Source organism: Miscanthus floridulus, chromosome 2, assembly GCF_019320115.1.
Source record: "Miscanthus floridulus cultivar M001 chromosome 2, ASM1932011v1, whole genome shotgun sequence".
Classification (NCBI taxonomy): Eukaryota; Viridiplantae; Streptophyta; class Magnoliopsida; order Poales; family Poaceae; genus Miscanthus; species Miscanthus floridulus.
Window position 1 is genome coordinate 60597045 of NC_089581.1, and position 17864 is coordinate 60614908.

Here is a 17864-nt window from a genome sequence, read left to right on the forward strand (position 1 = left end):
AATATAGTCAACTATGACCAGACGTCATCCTATCTTGTAGGTGACAGGAAATCACCTAACTTTACCGGTCTAAGCATGACTAAGCATTGATTTGTTTCTGGACCTAAATAGGATTCAAGGTACATTTACTGGACAAGGAATAGATAGATATGCAATAAGTGTTTGCATCCAACCCCTATCACTTAATGCATCAAACATATAAAGATACTCAAATTAACATTTTTAAAATATAGGAGACTTAGAATGCTCCGGGGCTTGCCTTTCAGAAAAGAGGAAGGTTGGTGATCGGGACACTCAAGAACTTCTTCTTTGTTGACTCCTCCTTCTAGGGCCTGCACCTCCTGCTCCTGAACTTGCTGCTGCTCCTCCGAAAGTCCTTGCTCAAATTTCAGAAGAGTGACTCCCTCTGGAACACCTATTACATGCATATGCACAGCATAAGAGTCATGAATGCAAAAGAGATGGAAGGTGATGATGAAATATACAGCCATGTATAGAGGAACACATGAATGACATGATGATACAAGATTAACATTTATTTTACTGAGTAGGTATAAATCTTTTCTTGAAAACAAGAACTACACACTCACCAAGCTTTAACAACCTAAGATAAAGTTGTTCATCTTTAGTAAGAGGTCTAGCACCTACAACTAACAATTTATCTTAATTAGCCTAAGCATCTAAACCATCACATCAACTCATCTAAAGCAATCAAGTCATTCACTGCATTCACAGATTTAGGGCTGCAGACAGCAGCTGCTAGTTTAACTTATAACTGGAGTTGTACTAACCCAAAAGACATGTAACAAGACAATCTAGAAATCTTATGAAATTATATACAATTCATATTTAATCATCATAGCATGATTCCCAAGTTAACAAGACAAAACAGACACATTTATCAAACCTGGTCCAGAAATTCCAGAGAACTATAAGTTCTGAAGACCAAATTTGAATAAGCATAACTCACAAACCATTTGACCAAATACCATGAAAATTTAACACAAGCTAGATAAGTGAGTTATCTACAACTTTGTTATAGATAATATTCATAGCAAACATCATCTTCACCAAGTAATTTGCTCAACTCTAGAATCTACCTAGAAAGTCACTAAGTGAATTTTAGGGAAAATAATATTTCACTACATACAAAAATGATACTTAGAGCACCACCAATGTTACCAACAGTTAACATACCTCAAATGAGCACTACAAAACATAGTGGCCATTCCTAAATAAATTATTTTCATGCCTTTATTAATTTATTTAGATAATTAGGTGAAATAATAAACATATAGCAAAAGTGTACATTAAATTCCACAAAAATTACAGTAGCTTATACATGTCCCCAGTAGGCTAAATTTCATAGCATTTAAACAAGTAGAACATCCTACACAAAAAATAACAAGCCAGTAGGGCTTAAAATAGCATAAATAGGATATCCTATTGAAAAGTGTCCAACAACATAATTCATATTTTTTTGGCTTCATCATAGCACAATAACACTGTACAATAAATTTTATGCTCATTGAATACATATTTTTACCATGAAAAATAGCACAAGAATCTAACATCTATTTAAGATAAATAGCAAACTCCTATTTCTAGCAAGATCACTATGCAACCAATATTTTTCCCAGGTAGTACATTAACATACAAGACCAACAAAATTGGAATCACATTTTTATCACTTTCCTAGCTCAAGTTATAGATTTTACAAGATTGAAACCATTTAAAAGAATTTATCTAGCTCTATCTTATTCTTCTAGAAAAATACCAGAACTAATTCATTTCATATTTTTATCAAATACTGCACTTCATTAGGAAACCAACAAAATTTGGTTCACTCAATTTGGACACTCCTAGCTCTAGATATCATTTTCCAAAGTTAGCACAAAATTTAGAAAAAAAATAAACAAAACCTGCCACTTCAGACACTGACATGCGGGACCCAGTAGTCAGCGGACCCCACTGGTTAGTCACACAGAGACAGGGGAGGTGGTTTGACTGGCGCTAGCTCACCGACGGCGAACTTTTTGACGAAACCGATCCCACCATCATGTTCCTCACTCTCTCCCGCGTCTATAGAGGTAGGTGGTTGGCATGGAAGCGCACCAGAGATGGCTTGTCGTCGGCCATGGTGGCACGACGGCGCTGTGCGGAGGTACGTCGGCTATCTCTGGCCACGGCAGGTCTAGGCGAGAGCGGCTATGGACTCATGGTGCTTAGGCGAGGCTATCAAGGCTACTCTAGGGTTAGTGGGTGCGCTAGGAAAGCCTGGCCGCGAGCATGTCCGTGCGGCGGCAGAACTCACTCTGGTGAGGCTCACGCGCCGGTGAGGTCAGAGGGATAGAGGTTCGGCGAGTTAGGGTTAGAGCATCTACGAGACACGGGGAAGACGAGGTGAAGGAAAGGAAAAGCAGAGACACGATGGTTTGCTTGGGCCACGGTGAGCTCGAAGTCCGTCGAGGTTCCAGTCATGGCGGCGGTGGCGGAAATGGCCAATAGGCCCTCACCTTGGCTTGAACGGGGCTACAAATGGGTCGAGGGAGTAGAGCAGAGCAGGGCGTGTCTACGTGCGCGAGCAATTGAGCAATGGCTGGCCGGCGGAGGAGCTACGCGGCGGCGATGCTCTCGGTGGCAATGGCGTTGGCGCAGTGCGTTGCTTTGCGTGGCTCGGATGAGGCAAAGCGAAGCGAACGGGGTCAGCAAGGTGAAGCATCAGGCGCAGGGCGTTGAGGTGTCCGCGACGGCCTGACCGGTGGGGACGCCGTCGGCGTACGGCTTCCACCTGGTGCGAGCGGTCTGACGGCGGTCGGCCATGACGGCCTGAACGCGATGGCCATCAAGCCCGACATCAAACGCCTGACAGCATAGATTTACCCCCTCCTAACTCGTAAACCGTGGTCAGTTAGCACAAACTCCATTAATAAAAGTTAGAGAGCTATGTAAGGGCTACAAGATTGTTTTAGAAATCATCCTCTAATTCGTAAAGGTTTGGAAGTTACATCATCACAAAGTAGGACACATCAAAACTGTAAACTCAGTTTTGACTTAGAAAGTTTTCTAAGTTTGAAAAACAGCACTGCATTGATTTTTGTGATCCAAATCCAAGCATGTTAGGAGCTGAATTAGCCTATGACTAAAAAATAAAAGTTGTTAGACTACTCAAGTACTACAACTTTGCTTAAAGGTACATAGCCATGCAAACACTTTATGCTATAGTTCAATATAGGTCAAACATACATCATGAAAATGGTAATTTATACTATAGATATGACTTAGAGACCAAACTAGCCTTAGTCATAAATACCAAAGTTGTTCCTAGTGACATTCTAAACATGTTTAAGGTACTCCTAAGGTCCCACAAGCATTTCATACATTAGTCACACATAAGTACTTCCTAGATCAAACTAAGCATGTCATCACTTAGGAGCTTAATTATGTAAAGTGTTCCGCATAAACATTGTTTCATTAGGCATCCTAAGTGTAGCTAAGGTGTTTTAGTGACCAACATCTAGCACTTGCACTTAATCATATATGATCATAAGCATATACATATGAAAACGTAAAATAACAAGACATATTTCACATGTTTCAATTATATATTTCACATGTAAATGCTCATATATGAATACACGATGCTTATGCTTATGCAAATGCAAATACAATTACGCAAGCCTAACATTTAGGTTTATCGGTCAGTACTTTTCAGGGGGAAAACCCGAACATACAATGGAGCGTGCCTGGTGCTGGGACCCAGCTGTCATCCGCCTGGCTAGTGAGTAGTAACCGTAGGCAGGCAGTGGCATTAAAATCTTCCAAAAATGAAACATAAATAAAGAAAATATAAACGGCCCCCTCCCGTTCCACACGCACCACTTCTCTCTTCTCCCCCTAAACAGCTCTCCTTCTCGTAGACGGCAGATCTCCCGGGGTCGTCGTCTGCGGCCACGGCGGCCGGCACTCGGAGTAGCGGTGGAGCTCGGGGCGGAGGTCGGCGGCCATGTACAAGAACCAGCTGCAGGAGCTGGCCCAGCGGAGCTGCTTCAACCTGCCGGCTTACACGTGCCTGCGGGAGGGGCCCGACCATGCGCCACGGTTCAAGGCGGCGGTGAACTTCAATGGGGAGCAGTTCGAGAGTCCCGGGTTCTTAACCACGCTCCGCCAGGCGGAGCACGCCGCCGCGGAGGTTGCGCTAGCCGCGCTCGCGCGACGCGGCCCGTCCTACTCGCTCGCTGCCCGCATCCTGGTAAGCCGCCCGCGCGGGCAACCCCCCCCCCCCCCCCCCCCCCCCCCCCCCACCTTGCCCCTATCCTCCTCCGCGTGCCCCTCGCTTCCCTACGAATCGTTTCTCCTGTCGTGGTATTTTTTTTTTGGTTGTATTTCTCGCGGTTCTTGTTTCAAACGCTTCTCGGTGGTGGAATTTGGGGATCTGCTGGTGTTTCTAATCCGAGTATAATTGATCGTAAGTAGATCGCTCGAACCATTTGCTACTGCAATTCGTCACGGAATTCTCGTGGGCTATTGACTATCCAGGGCGAGTCGTTTGCGTTTTGCTCGGGTTAAAAATGGCGTCTCGTTTGACTGTTTAGTTCGTGATAACTCCTGTTCCAGCGCCGCGGCATGTATTTTTTTTTATTTCAGCATAATGTTGGCGATTTTGGATAGATTTAGCAATACATTACCCGTTGCCTTTGAATCGTTCTCGTAGTTTGATCTGGTTTCTAGGTAAAAAAAAAACGAGCTATGAAGTCATAGCTTGGCTCTTGAGCGGCATGAATTGCTGCGGATAATTGGTACGGAAAGCTGCAACTCTTTTCGTGCCAAAAACTCTCTCGGTGCCTTTTCTTTTTTTGTTTTTATAAAAGGGGATTCCTTTGATCCCGAGAGAAAAAGTCGCAATACTCGAGTCCGGTTAATTTTTTCCCCCAGACATCGGGTTGAAAAAAAATCTTCCTCATCTTTTATTTTATTTTGACCAAAATACAATCATGTCGTACTCTTGCCACCGTAATTTCATTTTGTATTATAAAAGTGGGCGCGGATTAGTTAATGAACAGAGCTTAGTTCCCCACTCTACGCGATGGATGTACTAAGCGCAATCAAGCCTCTTAACTTGTTCGTACCCTGCGCCGGCCATTAACACGCCACTATACTTTAATCCCTCGTTAGATGTGCTCTCGCGCCGGAACGTCGACGGTGCTTCTGATAATATATATACTCCCTCCGTATAAATAATGAAGTTGTGTTTTGGACAGCGACGCGTTCTCGAGAGCATTTTTGACTACTTATTTTTATAAAGATATTTATTAAAAAATAATATATTTAATTTTTTAAAAAGTATTTTTCAAGATAAATTTATATATGGTTTTTACATTTCTAAATCCAACAACTTAAAATTTATTCATGATTTATATTCCCAATATTTAATCCAGGTCCAGCCTTATCTAAAACGACTTTATTTTTTTTAGTACGGGCGATTATATGGACAGCGACGCTATCTCTAAAATATAACTTTTACTATTTTTTTTTATAAAGATATTTATCAAAAAGGGATATATGTAAATTTTTATGAAAATATTTTTCAAAGTAAATCTATACATATATAGTTTTCACCTTTAATTTAAAAGTTATTCATGATTCATATTCTCGATGTTTATACTTAAAGCCTTGTCAAAACAGACTCCAAGCATACACTCCGCATTAACTGCCGATTAGGAAATTCTTACAGCTTCGGAATTACCGCTAGGGTTCCGTCCGTCCTCGCACCGTTATTGGTGCTCGAGTTGGAAAGTCCGCGTGCCATTAATTGCTAAACCCCGATTAGCCAAACCTGTGTATTAATGGGCGCATTGATGGGTGGTGGAATTAAAAAGTTGCCGCGTACGCTTGACTTGGAAGCCCAGTTGGAATGCAGGGTACGCAGTACATACACACGGGGTTTTGAACGGAACGGGATTAACCAGCGCGTGGAAACTCAGTGTGAAACGGTGGGGAAGGGGGATTTGGTTTCGGTCTTTATAGTGGTGCCATGGTATTAATGCGAGTGGGTGGGGGGAATTGAATTGGAGACCGCCCGCACCTAACCGGGGCATCGCAGGTCAATGCCGGTGGGCCCCGGTGGTTTAGTGGCAGGCAGGCCCCTCACAGCCCACCATGGGGCAAGGGCAGTGAGAACTGGGAAGGGGTGGTGCTGGTGTTGATATGCGTGGTATCTTTTGCCGATACGGGTCCGGTCAGATCAGGTCAGCCATGGGCTGCTGCCAGTGCTGGGAGCCGGCTTGCTACCTCAAGTGCGCGCCTCCCTAGTGCTTTGTTTGCTGTCTGGGCTTTGGCCGGGACAATGTGGGTGTAGCTGCTGGTGCTAGTGCGGGAACGTCGCTTTGTTGCCCGCCTTTTAGGCAGGGTTCTTGGTGCAGGACTGCGGGCCGAGTGCGATGGCCGCCTTGTTGAATGGTGGGTGTTCTTGTCGGTCTGGCGTTCTGCACAGGGGTTTTGTTCTTTGAATTTGGGAGTTTGGATTGTGACCACATGATAAAAAAGCAGCTACTTTTTGGCTATAATTTTTAAAAAGGCTGATCTGGAATTGGATGGCAGAGGGGTCTACTTCTGATATTTTTTATTATTTCTGTTCTTACTTTGATGTATCGATCAAAATTAGGTGGCTTGTAGTGACATGGCCCTGCGGTATCATGTAAGTTCAGATTGGTCTCCAAGTAGATAGGTTGCTATCACTGGTCAATGCGTATTTTGGATGGTTTGGTTGCTAGAATAAATTTGAACATCGGGTCAGCAAAATGTTAGGCATGGTCAATGATCCTCATAGTTGACTGTATCAGTTTTTTTTGGGGGGGAGGGTGGGGTGGGGGGTGGGGGGGGGGGGGTATGTAAAATATTGGAGTCTGGACTATCACAGGAGTGATTCACCTGGTTGGAGGATTGCTGTTTCACTGTGACGTGATCATTGAAATATATTTAATTCTTCTAGATCAAAATCAAAGAAAATGAGAAAACTTTGTAGGTGACTATGGTTTGGTATGTGGTGGTAAATAATAACTAGCTGCAAGGCATGGAGCTCATAGTCCTGCAGCTTGGAAATGTATCCTGTCACGGACATTATAACATCCATGTCTTCTTATGAAAAAATATCTGAAGGTCCGTAGATCTTACCTTGTAGTGTGCAGGTAGCTTCTCACTACTTGATCTCAGTGATTTTTCATGGTTAGCTACCTTCTCTCCTTCAGCTGCTGCTGGCATTATTGTCTAAAACCTTTTGTGTCAATATATTCAGAACTGATCTGCAAGAATGCTATTTTCTTTTTATTGGCTAGCTTATATCCACTATCTGCCTGTTTAATTTTGGAACTGACTCATGGTTCTGCGGTTTGGATTATTACTTCAGTGAATCATGGTTTTGCGATTTGGATTTATACTTTAGTAGATGTCCCTTTGTATTCATTGCCTCTTATAGTCAGTTAGTGGACAGCTCAACTACCACTTCAACTTATTTGAGCATCATTTGAATCATAATCCTTGCAGTTGAAGTATTATCTGATTAGCATTGTCTTGATCCCGAAGTCATCTTCCTTAGCATTCTGGAAGCCCTTACTTTTTGTTCTGATTCAATTACTTTTGTTTCAATGACCAGGAATAAAAGCTTTTTCACTGACTAAATGTATAACGGGTGTTTGCCCTGGCAAAAAATTCTCTACAATCTGTCGGTTGGGCTTTAATATTTTTATGTGATTGATTATTCTTTAACCTTCATAGAATGTTGCATCTTCAACTTCTATTCTTTGATTTACAGTAATTTCAGTCACTTGCTTATGGTGATGATTTCTGTTACACAGGATGAAACAGGGGTTTATAAGAACCTTCTGCAGGAAGTAGCTCAAAGAGTTGGGGCGCCATTGCCATTGTATACAACAGAGCGATCTGGCCTTGGCCACCTACCGGTTTTCACATGCACAGTAGAGCTAGCTGGTATTACATTTACAGGTGATCCTGCTAAGAATAAGAAACAGGCTGAAAAAAATGCTGCTTCAGCTGCATGGTCAGCACTGAAACAATGTGAGTATCACTCATTGCGTTCTGTGCATTGCAAATTGATGAATGAAATTGTAGCAATGTTGCTTATTCATGTTTGTCTGCAATAACTATAATTGACAAAAAGAGAAGTATTGCAACTTGGTTAAAATTGGTATCACCATGGCTTGAAAAGATATTTTTTAGGTTAGGATATGGATATTGACTCAATCTTGACTTAGTAATTTATCATGAGAAATTTGAGCTAATTTTCAACTAATTATATTTTTATCAAGTCAAGTCATCCAACATTTGTACTTTTGTGTTTTATACCATTATATGTAAGTCAGGTGATATCTTATCTCTAGCATTGCTACTTCTCATTAATTTGGACTGTATGTTCTGAATTCATCTGGAACCCCTTCATCAAGCTAAACATGAATTAGTTTATCTTCCTTTAATACTTAAAAAGTCATGCTAGTGTGAAAAGCTAAGCAAGTAGGTTACCTGGTTTCACTTACTATGTTAGTGGAATTGGACCAAGTTTATCTTGTGCATTATGCCTGTTTCTGTTTGGTCTCGTTGAAAGAAGTGAAATATCTTGGGATGACATTCTTTATTCATACATTGACACCTCACACTGTTTCATCTCTCTGCGACAGTGGTACGCGAGGAAGTGAATTCATCCAATGAGCCAGAAAACAATGATGAGCAGGAGCAGATCAGGATTGCCCGAGCCCTCCTCAATTATCGCTTGAAGGAGAAGATGGCGATGGCCAATTATCCTCATGTTTCACCGTTCCCTAAGAAATTTCCCATGCAGCCAGAGAGGAAGCCTTCTTTTGGTCAATCTTCTCAGTCCAGCTACTCGAAGATTCTCCCTCTATTCCGCCCTAAATCTAATTCAAGATCCAGACCAGAGTCCCCAGCATCTACTGATGGTGTATCACAAATTCCTGGTCGGGCCATGGATAGCCTCACTCCCAGTCCAAGGTCAAGATTTCCAGCTGCAGAGGCAACCCCCTATGTGCCAGTTGGGCACTACCGTATGCCTTGCCACAACATGGCTCCTTCAGTCACAATTAGGACTGCTGTTCCTGTGTTCTCAGCTCCACCTCTCCCACCTCCGTCTGCACGCCCACAGCAGCTTCCTCCACTCATGAGCCACCCACCACCGATTCGGATGGCATCTCCAGTTCGCATGAGGCCAGCCTCTCCAATGTTTGCCTCAGCTGCAGTTCAAGGGCCGAAACCTGTGATGCATGTTCAGTTAAAGAATGTGCAAGATCAATCAAGGAAGGAAACAGCTCCATCTGTGATCCCTGTTCAGGTAAAGGATGTGCAATACCAAGCAAGGAAGAGTTCAATGTCTCCTGTGATTCCTGTCTCGGTAAAGGATGCACAACGCCAGCCTCTTGTGGGATCACTATCAACTGCAATCCCAGTTCAGATGAAGGATATGCAAACCCAAGCCCCAAAGGAATCACTATCAACTGCAATCCCAGTTCAGATGAAGGATGTGCAAACCCAAGCCCCAAAGGAATCACTGGCAGCTCCAGTTCCAGCAATCAGGCCTTCCGTTAAGATTGATTTGCCTGCTCAAGGCAAGGAAGCTTCAGCCGGTGCTACCAGCGAAGTGCCATCTTCTGCTACTGGGAATAATGCTGCTGTGGAACGCAGTACATCATCAGACATTCTCATGGCAAGGCAATCAAGGGCTGCGGATGGGGACGATGATAGGGCGGAAGCTAAGCACGAGGCCGAGGCTCAAGCAGTGGCAGAGGCAGCCATCAGGCAGCTGGAGATCAATTGACTTTAGAAAATGTGCGCCGGCATCTTCTCCCAGATTTTGTAATTAGCTGCCTCCCGTGCACATTCTGTTCTGTTTAGTTCTTGTATGCCTTGGGTTCAGATTAGGGCTGTCTGGGCAAGCTGCATTGTGGTAGGAACACCTAGTTTTTCTGTTGAGAAAAAAAACCGAGAGCGAAAAAAACATAAGTGGTGGTAGGCGGTTTGCCCGTTGGAGACGGTTATACTTCCCTGGATATGCAGTTGGTCTGCTTTTACCCCAATGATGAGGTGGTGCCTCTAGGGAAGGATTCTGAGGCGGCGTCGATCCGCCGCAATCTTATTCAGGTCCTGTTTGGTTTCCATAAGTCAGTGACTTATTAAGTTAGGTGACTGAAAATCAGTGACTTATAAGTCATGCTTGTTTGGTTGTAGATGACTTATAAGTTCATTAAAGGTGTGGGTCTCATGTGAAAAAGGGTGACTTATAAGTTTTAGGTCCTGTTTGGATTCAAATAAGTCACTACTTATAAGTTAAAAAGTGAAAAAAGTGACTTATTTTGTCAAACACCACCAACTTATAAGTCACCTCTGCTTATAAGTTTTAAGTTGGTTCATCTTTACTTAAAACTTATAAGTCAACCTTTTTCGCATGGAGCCCACACCTTTAATGAGCTTATAAGTCATCTACAACCAAACAGGCATGACTTATAAATCACTGGTTTTCAGTCACCTGACTTAATAAGTCACCTGACTTATGGAAACCAAACAGGGCCTTAAGCAGGGGTGAACCAACTTAAAACTTATAAGCAGGGGTGACTAATAAGTTGGTGGTGTTCGGCAAAATAAGTCACTTTTTAACTTATAAGTAGGTGACTTATTTGGAAACAGGGCCTCAGCTTCTTTTTTTCCAGTAGTACCATGCAAATGATGATGCATTGGCGGTTGGTGTATGATGAAAAGTTGAGACAGATGAAAGGGTTTTTTTTTCTGCCGCTTTTCGTCTTGGCTTCTATGATGAAAGAGAAATCGTTGTATCAAAGCGGTAGATTTTCTGTTGCGCATCATCCTTGTGGGTAATCTGAACCACTTTCGTTTGGATTTTGGATGATGCAGGCGTGCTGCACAAGAGGCCAGGCACAGGCAGGGATTGACCCTGACGTTGGTCGGTCCAGCCCTTGTGTGGCAACCGAACTTGGGAGTTGGGACCACGCGTATTGCTCTCGCTCGTCATGTGCTTTACACATCTCGTCATCGTCCGAAAGGGCTTAAAAGAGAAAAATGAGTTCGGGCACACTAGAAACTAGAAATTGGTTGTTGGGTCGTGACCGCATACCACACACTTGGGCTTCTGTAAAAGAAAATACGTATATAATGGCAATGCATTTAGTAACCTGGAACCACCAAAGGCTCCGGCCAAAAGCCAGCCACGGCTGATGAATTGATGATGAGCCGATCTGAACCGCATCTCCTCCGCTCCTTTTTTTCTCCCTAGGAAAGAACAAAAAGGCGATCAGAAGCCAGAATCGCAGCTGCCGCGCTGCACTGAACTGCACTGCGAGGCAGGCGGCGGGCACCGGGCACCGGGCAGGGCCAGGCTGCATGCCGAGCATGTGTGCGGCCTGATCTCCACAATGATGGACAAATGCTCACCTGTGCTCGCCTGCCGCCGCGGTTCCTGCCCATTTGACCTGCCTACAGCGTGCTGACCCGACCCGGCCGCACGGCAACAAGCCAAGCGAGGCTGTTGCCTGTAGGAAACACCCGTTGCCGTCAAGTGGCAACTGCGTCTTGGCCGCTGGCCGCGTCCAAACAAAGCCGCGAGTCGCTGTCCGCTTGCCGTTCTGCTGCACTGCACTGCACTGCACTGCACACTCTGGCGGTCTGGCCGAAACAGAGAAAAGATGGATAGAAAAACAGAGGGGGTAGAGACGGGGCCGGGCCATGGGCCACGGGCCACAATAGCACTAGCAATTAGTACGACGTGCCAGTACAGCGGGCATGAATGACACTCTGGGCGAGGCAGAGGCGTGTAGTGTAGGGGTTTGCCCTGCCGGCTGCCCTGCCGCCTGCTTCAGTGGTTCGTCTGACCGGCAAGCAATTCTCGCAATGAATTTTGATGGACGGGGGCGAGTAGCATGTGTAGCCCTGGGAAGGCCGATAGGGCGAGCCATCGAGGAGGAAGACAGACGCCATCGTTTTCTTGCCTGCTGTGCCCAACAGAGACGACAATTATTGGAGGGGGCGGCAGGCAGAGGCAGCTAGCGCTCCATAGGCCTTGTTTAGTTCCCTTCAAAATTCCAAGTTTTTTCACTCTCTCTCCATTACATCAATTTTTAGTCGCTTGCATGGAGTATTAAATGTAGGTAAAAAAAATAACTAATTACACAGTTTAGTTGGAAATCACGAGATGAATCTTTTGAGCCTAGTTGGTTCACGATTGGATAATATTTGCCAAATAAGACGAAAGTGATACTATTCATCAGGTTGAAAAAACTTTCAATCTAAACATGGCCATAGATGCGCAGCAGCATGCCATGGACGGCCCAGCTAACAGGTGGCGCCGATTTATGGCGCACTGATGGCGTCCAAACGGGGAGTTTATTGCGGCCTCGCCACCGCGTTCGCGTCCCCGTCTCGCCTCGAGATTAGCGTGTGCTCGCCTGCTAGGCTCTAGGGTAGGACGACGTAGCAGACAGTCCGCTGCGGAATACGGGAGGCGCAAATACGAATTAGGTTTAAAACGTTCGTCTTGCAATTTTCAACCAAATTGTGTAATTAGTTTTTTTTCGTCTATATTTAATGTTTCATGCACGTATCGTAAGATTCGATGTGATGACTACTGTATCACTTTTTAGGAATTTGGGTGTTGTTTAGTTCCCTTCCATTTTACAAATTTTTTTAAGATTTTCCGTCACATCGAATCTTTGGACGCATGCATGAAGCATTAAATATAAATAAAAAATAAAACTAATTACACAGTTTAGACGAAATTCGCGAGACGAATCTTTTAAGCCTAATTAGACTATGATTGGACACTAATTGTTAAATAACAATAAAAGTGTTACAGTACCATTTCGTCAAAAATTTCGCCAACTAAACAAAGTCTTAGTTGGGAACTAAACCAGCACTGAGTCATGATCATGAGTTCATGACCCTCATCCAGAGGCAAAAGACGAGTAGCTGCTTTTCGCAGTACTGCGCGCTTGTGCGAAGTATCATCTATTTATATCACTTCTCCTGTATTTGAAGTGTCCATTTCGAACAACACTGTTGTATGTCTATAGAACTTATCGCAACTTTGACTGGCGGACAACTCTACGTTTACCATCTAAGCTTCCAGCCAAGTCTCCACAATCGTTACACAACTGCTTCATTGGTTGTCAACCACGCAGAACGTATTAATCTAGCCGAAAATACTTTTCTGCAAGCGAATCGAGAACACAAGAACGAGACGAATGCAATTTAAAATAGTAAATATATATGAAGCAAGATCCATCAGTAGTCTAATGATCGTTACCCGTCAATAAATGAGTAATATGTATACTTTTCCTTTGATCGTGTAGCTATTGTGGTGCCATTCCATGCAAGGGATATGATAATCCCTCCTTGTAATCATGCATTTCATTGTAATACTCAAATCCTTTTTAGTTGTTTGACTCCATGTTCTTTCAATTTTCCCTATAACTGTGAACCTACAACCAATAGATTCAGAAGCATTTTCATTAACTTCAGGAGGTAAAGAAATTTTCCCATATTTGAGAGACAGCGTCATGAAAACTAGATAAGTCAGCAGAAATTTTCGAGCCTGAGAACTACCGACTTTGGTCTTTAGAGTCTACTAGCTTCCTGAATTCATGCTTTGCTTCCACCTCTTTGGCACTAGTCCATGTAAAACGAGTGACAGCAAATGTACTTCTGCTTCAACACCGAGGCCTTGTTTAGATTGTAAGTTTTTTCACTTTCTTTCCATTACATCAAATCTTTGGACACATGTATGGAGTATTAAATGTAGATAAAAAAAACTAATTACACAGTTTGATTGTAAATTACGAGATGAATCTTTTGAGCCTAGTTAGGTCATGATTGGACAATAATTGTCAAATACAAACGAAAGTGCTACAGTGCCAAATACTGATTCTTAGCCCCAATCTAAACAAGGCCTAAGCTTCTTCGTTTTCTAACCAATTTGGTCACTACAGCAACGTCTAGGTTCATATTCCCCCTAAACAAAGGTGCCATGTTTGACTGCCTTTGGTCCTATTAAAGGCAACATATCATGTGCAAATCAATCAATCTGTGTAAATTTGAAAACTATCCATCATGACTAGATGCTGATCCAATGGATAGGGTGAGGGAGCTTAAGCGCAAAAAAAGGCCGGCGGGTGGGGGGCTTAAGCGCAAAAAATCCCACCTCTTACCCCATCTATTAGATTAGCATCTAGTGGTCCTGATTGATAGTTTTTAAGTTTGCACGAGTTAGTTGGTTTGAACGTTTTATTTATTTCTAGGGGTGCTGGTATGGATCACTACAACTTTAATAAAGTAGACAGACTTACCTGGCGGAGCCACGTTCAGGCCAACCTGGGCCCCGGCCCCCCTTGATTTGCACAAAACTATAAAGATTTAAGGTGGCTATTGATGTTGATCGGGACAAAACTATTAATAACCGTGGAAATCAGTCTAAGTGTTCAATCTAGCCCCCCCCCCTTGGCCATTGTTCTGGCTCCGCCAGTGTTGCCCACCTTAAATACCTGAGCCGGCGTGATGCATTGATATTAGAGATTCTATTCAAAATCGTCAAGCTAAGGGCGCGTTTGCGACCCTGGCCTGGAGGCCCGGCTGCGCCCGTGGGTTGCAAGTTGCCATGTTTGTGGTCGATGGCCCGCAAACGAGCCTGGCTTCGCAGAGCAACACTCGACCTCTCCGCCTGGCTCTCTGGAAACGACCGAAACCCTCGTTTCTTCAGAGCCGAGCTCGTCTGCGACGTACGTGGGTGATTTTGGGCGGCGGCGGGGTGGCTCACGCAGGCTCTGGCGGGAAGGGGAAACGTCTTCGCGCGCGTCCCCGCTCTCCGCTCCCGCTCTGGCCGCCGCGCGCGAAGCGAAATGGCGGCGATTTCGCCGGCCTTTATATACGGGTTCCCACTCTCCACTCTCTCCTTCTTCCACTCAGTGCTTGCTCTTCCACCTCCCTCGTGAGAGACCGGCGGTGAGTTGTGGTGCGTGGCGGTGGCGGCGACGACCTCCGGCTGGTTGTGGGTTAGGTCACCGGCGCCAAGTTTCTTCGCCGCTTCCCCGCTCCGGCTGCTGCTGGGACTCCGTGGCAGCGGTGTTCCTCTTCTTCTCCGTCTGCATCTGCTTCGTCTTTTTCCCGATCTGCATCCTCTACTTCTAGATCTGCCTCCTCTCTGTTGTTTGGACCCCGAGCCAAGGTGAAATCGACCCCTAATCTTCTTTTTTGTGGTGCTTCTCGAACCTATTAGGGTTTCTTGTTCGTTGCTGTTCATGATCTGTTAGGGTTTCATACTTGTTATAACTGCTTCATGCTCCTATTAGAGTTACTTGTACCTTGCTGTTCTTGATCTGTTGGGCTCGTGATCTATTAGGGTTGTTGATCTGTTTCAGATTTGTATTGTACCTTGCTGTTCATAACTGTTTGATACAGTTGTTAGTGTTACTTGTACCTTGCTGTTCTTGATCTGTTAGGGATGTTGATCTGTTTCTGATTACTATTGCTCTGAGTTTTTTGTTCCATCATTGGTCGATGATGTTGTCCACATAGTACTGGGAGGCATCACATAAAGATGCAGCCGTGCTTTTGTTGGCATGCATTCATTTCACAGTCATGTTGATGCCTAGCAAGGCTCATTAACTGAAATCATATTACATTTTTACATGCTTGTAGATGGATCTGTCTTTGAGCCATGACTGCTGTGTAGGAAGGCAGCTGCCTTGACTATTGTTATGGTTACCTTTGTATCCACTAGGCTGAAAAGGAAAACCCCTGAACCTGAAACCCCACTGCCTGATCCTATAGCACTAGCCCTGATTAGGGATGAAAATGAACAGCATAGATAGAGAACACTGAGAATGATATACAATTCCACTGATTCAGAGTGTATTTCTATGATTAGGATGAAGAGAGTTGCTTTTTTTAAGTTAGTGAGAACTTTTAGAGAGAGGAGTCTTATCACTGATAGGGAGGGGGTGTCAGTAGAAGAGCAGGTTGCCATGTTTTTACATGTTGTAGGGCACAACCAAAGATTTAGGGTTGTCCACCAGTCCTTTAGGAGGTCCATCCAAACTGTCCACAAGCACTTCCATCAGGTGTTGTATGCTGTGGGTGAGCTTAGGAATGAAATGATAAAGCCAGCTAGCACTACCACTCACCCAAAGATTCTTGGAAGCCATACATGGAATCCATATTTTAAGGTAATTGTATACCCTGGGTTCATTAGTTACATTAGACCTATTGCAATGACTGACCCATACTTTTTAGGATGTCATTGGCTTTATAGATGGCACTCATTTCCTAGCAAGGGTTCCTAGGCGTATGCAACAAGCTTTTAGGGGTAGGAAAAAGGATCCCACCCAAAATGTGATGGTAGTTGTGAATTGTGATCTAAAATTCACTTATGTCCTGGCTGGCTGGGAGGGCTCTGCCCATGATGCAACTGTTTTGGCAGATGCTGTAGCCAGGGAAGATGGCTTGAGTTTGCCAGAAGGTAATTGCACACCAACACTAATTACATATTCCATGACCTATTAACACACACTCTCACAGTAGATGTCTTGTGTAGGTAAAATGTTCTTGGTAGATGCTGGGTATGCATGCAAAAATGGTTTCCTACCTCCCTACAGGGGGGTTAGGTACCATTTGTCTGAGTATGGCCCAAGGAACAGGCCCACCAATGCAAGGGAGCTCTACAACCTTAGGCACTCATCACTTGGAGTGATTGTGGAGAGGGCTATAGGTGCACTGAAGGGCAGGTTTAGGATCTTGGACAACAAACCCTTCCACAAGTATAGGACACAAGTGAAGCTTGTAGTTGCCTGTGCCATTTTGCATAACTAGATCCTAGGTTTTGGCATTGATGAAGTAGTTCCTGATGAGGAAGGTTTCACTACTTCTGCTGATCCAACCAACCTGCCCCTAGCCCATCTGGACCAAGACTCTGTTGACACGGCTGAAATAAGGGATTCCATTTGCAATGCTATGTGGGAAGGGAGGGGAACATACACTAGTTGATGTAATATGTTCTTGAATTTAGTTTCTGTACCCTGCTATGGAACTCATGTGTGTGATGGTGATATAATAATTTGGTGGACAAAGCTGAGACCAATTTTATGCCTCATTCATTCTGTTCTTGAAACATTCTGTTCTTCATGATCTATTAGTCTGTGGTTAGTTCATACAACTGTTAATATTGTTGTCAGCCTGTTCTTGACTAATTCTGTTGTTGATTTCATTACATGCCAGTCCTAGGATGGATTCAGGTGCATTTGAGGGTGGGTTTATTGCTGGTACTTTAGTGATGGAGCAGCTCATCAATGGTGGTTCTGCCCCTGTTGTAGCTAGTGCTGGTGCTAGTGCTGCTGCCCCTGTTGCAGCTGGTGCTGGTGCTGGTGCTGCTCCAGGTGCAGCAAACCCTGTTGATGTTGCTATTCCTATAGCTGAGAATGGGGCTGTGAGGGCAATGAGGTGGACCAACACCACCTCTGGCTTTATGCTAAGGAGGATGGCTGCCCTTGTTAGTGATGGTAGCAGACCTGAGAAGGTTTTCTAGGATAAAGATGTGAATTCTGTGACCAAAGCCCTCAAGCAGTTCTGTGGGGAGGTTGTTAGCCCAACTCAAGTGTACAACCACTTGAGGAAGTGGAGGTAGAAATGGGCTAGGGTGAGCAAGTTGAAGGACCTTAGTGCTGCTCTTTGGGATGACCAGGCTCATGTTATCATACTTGAGCAAGAGCACTACCTTGGCCACTGCAAGGTAGCAGTTTGATCTCGTCTTTGCCTTGACTACCTACATTTGCCTTTCTTAAACT

At 44.3% G+C, this 17864-nt stretch overlaps 1 protein-coding gene across 2 annotated transcripts; it reads left to right on the forward strand.

The window, feature by feature from the left end:
- Positions 1-3860: 3860 nt before the first annotated feature.
- On the forward strand, positions 3861-10285 carry LOC136525056 (double-stranded RNA-binding protein 6-like). Of its 2 annotated transcripts, none has more exons than XM_066518135.1 (3): positions 3861-4252; positions 7854-8073; positions 8691-10282. In XM_066518135.1, exons 1-3 carry the CDS (start codon positions 4007-4009, stop codon positions 9839-9841), a joined length of 1617 nt encoding a protein of 538 aa, XP_066374232.1. In that variant the 5' UTR covers positions 3861-4006; the 3' UTR covers positions 9842-10282. The 2 variants fall into 2 exon arrangements, with proteins under 2 accessions (XP_066374232.1, XP_066374233.1); XM_066518136.1 differs by lacking the exon at positions 3861-4252 and adding an exon at positions 5479-6459 and having other exon boundaries at positions 8691-10285.
- The last annotated feature ends 7579 nt before the right edge of the window (positions 10286-17864 follow it).

What these genes read in the sequence shown, in the direction of transcription:
- LOC136525056 (XM_066518135.1), top strand. Translation starts at nt 4,007, where the DNA reads ATGTACAAGAACCAGCTGCAGGAGCTGGCCCAGCGGAGCTGCTTCAAC. An exon ending in CGCTCGCTGCCCGCATCCTG is followed by an intron (nt 4,253 to 7,853) that starts GTAAGCCGCCCG and finishes TCTGTTACACAG; the next exon opens with GATGAAACAGGGGTTTATAA. An exon ending in ATGGTCAGCACTGAAACAAT is followed by an intron (nt 8,074 to 8,690) that starts GTGAGTATCACT and finishes TCTCTGCGACAG; the next exon opens with TGGTACGCGAGGAAGTGAAT.